We start from the raw sequence: 4,467 nt of genomic DNA, 5'->3' as shown, positions 1-4,467 counted from the left end.
GTCTGGGACTCTAACTGCAGTTGACTACATAGTAGTCCAGTGACATAGCCATTATGCCAACTGCTGGTCCCTAAATAAAATAATTCTTTAAAAAAATTGTTTAAATGGCCTTGGGGATGGCAGTGGCATGGTGGTTAGGGCACTGGACTCCTACACAGTTGACTATGGTTCGAGGCCTGGACCTGGTGGCTTGCTTTCTCGCGCTCCTCTGTCTCTATGGTCAAATTGAAGAATAATAATAAATAATTAAATTACATAAACATTTCTTTTAAAAAATTTAAATGGCCCTTGTACTACAAGCACCTTAGTAAAATACAGTCCTTAGCTCAGCTTCTATTAATTTCAGTTTGGGAATTTGTCATTTTTCCTCAACAAAAGAAGAAACCAAGACCTATTTCCTTTTAAAGAATCTCTGCTTAGTTCCAGTCCTGGCTTGTGGCTGAAGCTACACATTTGGGTCAAGGAGTTCCAGAGCCCCTGGTGGTCCTAAGAGTCTGCTCTTGCTCCTAAGTCAGAGAAACCCTCTCCAGTACCTGTTGAATTCATTAGTCCTTGACTCCAAATATTTCCGAGTCCAGAGTTGTACTTTGCTGAAGTGGAGCAAGGTTTTTAAAGGAGGGCTTGCCTGCCTGGCAGAGGTATGGCCAGCAGTTAGGACCAAAGGGGGTGGGACAAGACAATGGCAGGCAACTTCTTGGCCTGGGGGCCAGAGGACACCTGTCTTTAGATAGATGACTTTGAATCTAGTGCAATTTGTTACTGCTGCTTAACACCAGAAGCCTAATTATGCCTTTGCATGACTCTAATTATTGCCTTTTCCAGAGCTCTACTGGTAAAAAGTGGGGTGATATCCAAACAGCCCCCTTTCAAGCCCAGGAAGTGTCATACAAGCTGCCAAACAACCATTGCAATTACAGGTTAACCCTTGTCTCCATGAACATAAGTTACAGAGGAGCTGAGGGGCTGTCTTGGTTCTTCACTTTACATTCTTTCATGAGAAGGTCTTGGGAGCCAGCCTAGCCTATGGTATGTGGCTTTTATTTAAATAGCACTATGCACAGTACTTACAAACAAAGATTCTGAAGCTACACTGCCTAGGTTCAAATCCCAGTGGCTATTTTCAAGCTGTGTGACCCTGATGCCACTTAAGCTCTCTAAGTTTCAGTTCTCTCACTTGGGAAAGGTACCTATCTTATAAGTTGACCATAAGTTACCATACACATAAAGCCCTTAAGTAGTGCTGGTACAAAGTAGACATGTTAGTTATTTTTTTTATTACTCATTGAGATATGTCAATATAGTTCCGAAGGAAATAACAGAAAAAGTCCCAGTTTCTCCTAGTCTTAAGGGAGGTTTCGTCTGAAAGTATTATCATGTTGTGCTAATGGAATTGGGGAGGAGGAGGATTGGTCCCTACATGGGGAATGAAGGTCACTGGTGAAGCCAGTAACTCACTGGGGAAGCTAAAATTGAGTTAAGCACCTCCTTATCTGCAAATGGTTCTCCTAACATCTCCACTGTGCCCCAGGTGTTGTCCGGGTGTCACCTTGTCCTTCCTCTTTGTCTATATGCCATGTTCCTGTTTTAATACCTTCCCTTCAGCTCCACAGGGATAAAGACCCTATCTGCCTTATATACCTGTTTCTGTGAATTACAGACATGATGCTCAATAAAAGTGGCTAAACTGGGGGCCAGCAGGTGGTGTGGTGGGCTAAGGGTGCTAGACTCTTGCATGACCAACCAAGGTTTGATTCCTGAACTTAGACGCGTGCTTTCTCACTTTCTCTCTCTCTCTCTCTTTTCCTCTCTGGTCAAATGAAAATAAGTCAATAAATAAATAAAGTTTAATAAAATAATTGTTTTTTTAAAAAAGTGGCTGAACTGAATGAAAAAGAACAATATGGAAAATGGAGGGCGGGGAGCAGGTGGCAAGGAGGCGAAGGCAGCTGGATCTTACGTGGCCCAATGTGGTTTGAGTCCTAGACCAGTGGCTTGAAAAACACACCGGGCACATGCGTGTGCATGCCCAAAATCCCAAGAGAAGAGAGAAGGGACTGTGGCCTGGCCATCCCCCTGAGGGGGGTGATTTCTCACTTTCCCTTTCTCTTTGTCTCCTTCCAGCAAATGCATATGCCCTATAGTAAATGAAAAAAAAAGAAAGAAAGAAAGAAAGAAAATGAGTGGGGCTGGTGACCAGTCTGTGTTGGTGATTCCTGTCAATCAAAGGTGCTGAGGAAGGTTATGGGCCTTTGAAAGGGGTAGCTTGATAGAGTCTAGGCTCCCTTCTTCAGGGGAGCAGCCAAAGCTCCTCCCTGGCATCTGCTTCATCTTCAAACATGGGAAATCTGGCTTTTAATGATTGATCAACAACCTGCACATTGTAAAGGTATTTTATTAAAAAAAGAAAAATCAAACAAACAGAAAACCGGACCCAAGAACTCTAGGTTCTGGGAGTCGGGGAGCAGCTTAGGTCTGTGGGTGGGTAGGACCTGGAAGACAACAGTACTGGGCCTCTGAAGCCCTGGGAGGAAGAGCAAGAGCTCAGTGAGGTTGACAAGAAGAGCAGCCTTTCCCCAGGGGTCATCTACTTGGAAAGGACAGGTGGGAGGCTCAGCCCCCAGAAAAGGCAGGGTGGGCAGTTCTGGACAGCCCTCGGACCTTGTGTCAAAGTCATCGACCAGGTGGGAAGTAGGGTTGAGTAGCCCGAGGCTGGACTGGGCCTTCTAGCGCCATATCCAAAGGCGAGGTTCAGCCCTAGCTTGGGATGCAGGCTCAGATAATAAGATACACTCCCAAGTTCCCCTCAAGTTGGGCTTCGGGCTCAAGCCCCTCAGCGAAAAAGGCCCAATGGAGCGGGATCTGGGAGCAACCCCAGGGTGGATTCCTGGGAAGGCAGGACAGAATCCAGACTCTGGGAGTCAGAGCGGAGTTCAGGGGCCCTGAGGGCCACGGGGCAGAACTCGGATGGGCCGAGGCGGGGGATTGTCCAGGACAGGCTCAGGCCTGGCCCGCACGCCACCCCGGCGTTTTTGCTTGCGCAGCAGGTAGTTCGAGTACTGCACCTCCGGCATGGCCAGCTTGAGGCAGGCTTCAGTGGCTGGGCCCGCGCCACCGCTGGGCAGGTCATAGCCCATGATGTCCACCTTGCGGCTGGGCTGCCAGGGCTGCAGTTGCTTGGTGCGGATCTGCGCTGCTGGCCTCAGCATTGGCTCTTCGCCGAAGCAGCGCCGCAATAGGCGCTGGCGAGCTTCGCGCAGCTCGCGTGCCTCGCGTTCCACGCACGCGCGGCCAGCGCGTGCCACGCGGCGCCAGAAGGTGGCATTGAAGTGGTCGTAGAGGCCGGCGTCCAGCGCGTTCCAAGTGCGCGCGGCCCGCGCCAGTGCCGCGGGGATGGCAGCCAGGCGCGAGCTGGCGGCGCGCGCGTTGAGCTTGGCGTAGAGAACATCGTCCAGGTCCCAGGCCAGCAGGCGCCGCAGCAGCACGAGCGACTCGTCGAAGTACTCGGCGATCATGACCAGCGAGAAGACCTCCTCCACTTGGCGGATGAGGCCCGCCAGGTAAGCGGCGTCGTCACGCGGGCTGCGCTCGTTGTCGCCGCCTAGGTCGTAGGCCAGCGTGTTGTGCGCGAACATGGCGAAGTGCTCGCCGGCGCGATAGTAGGACTCGGGGGCGCGCAGGAAGGCCTCGAGCGACGCGTTGGGCACGCGCCGAAAGGCCGGGCAGTACTGGTTGTAGTAGCTGAAGAGTGACTCAAACATTGCGGCCGGCTCGCGCAGGATGGTGACGTAGACAGTGCCAGGCGGCATGAGGCGCTCGAGCTCTGCTCGGTCGAAGCGCAGGTGGCTCGCCAGCATTTGTGGCGGTCGCGTGGCCGGGTGCACGAAGTGCGCCGAGAAGTTGCGCGGGTAACAGAATTGATGCTCACAGCTCGGGTGTGGCAGGGCCACGGTCAGGTTGTGGCGCTCTGCAAAGCGGAACAGGATATTCTGTACCGTTGTACCCGCCGTCTTGTGTGTCTTCAGGAAGGCCACAGTCATGTGCTTGGGGCGCGGTGGTGAATCCCGAATTGGTGGGCAGCTCAGGGGGAACAGCTTGGGGTACCTGCAGGACCCAGCGATCATGCAGAGGAAGGTATGAGAGGGATGCAGCTTGACTCTGTTCCTCCCCCAGGATGGTGGGATACATCACAGAGCACCCGTCCTGAACTTTACCCATGTAACAGTAGAGAGGGGGTGGGTGGCAGCCTCTAAGATGACCCCAGCTGGATTCCTGGTATTCATGCCCTTGTGTATCTCCCTCCCCTTGAGTATGGGCTGGACACTTATTGATGTTTGTAAGGAATAAAATATGCAGAAATGATGGAATGTCACTTCAGAGATTACAGCATGAGACTATGGTTTCTTTCTTAGTGTTTCTCTCTCACACTCTGTCCAAGATAACGCATGTCGGGAGATGCAAGCTGCCCTA

The 4,467-nt window shown here is 51.4% G+C and overlaps 1 protein-coding gene across 1 annotated transcript; it reads right to left on the bottom strand.

Moving 5' to 3' along the window:
- Positions 1 to 2,450: 2,450 nt before the first annotated feature.
- On the bottom strand, positions 2,451 to 4,369 carry LOC102501157 (galactose-3-O-sulfotransferase 3-like). Its single transcript, XM_006171347.2, has one exon. It carries the CDS (start codon positions 4,119 to 4,121, stop codon positions 2,931 to 2,933), a length of 1,191 nt encoding a protein of 396 aa, XP_006171409.1. The 5' UTR covers positions 4,122 to 4,369; the 3' UTR covers positions 2,451 to 2,930.
- Positions 4,370 to 4,467: the final 98 nt, after the last annotated feature.

This window comes from Tupaia chinensis, unplaced genomic scaffold (assembly GCF_000334495.1).
Source record: "Tupaia chinensis unplaced genomic scaffold, TupChi_1.0 Scaffold149501_1, whole genome shotgun sequence".
NCBI lineage: Eukaryota > Metazoa > Chordata > Mammalia > Scandentia > Tupaiidae > Tupaia > Tupaia belangeri.
This window is presented reverse-complemented; position numbering and strand designations above follow the sequence as displayed.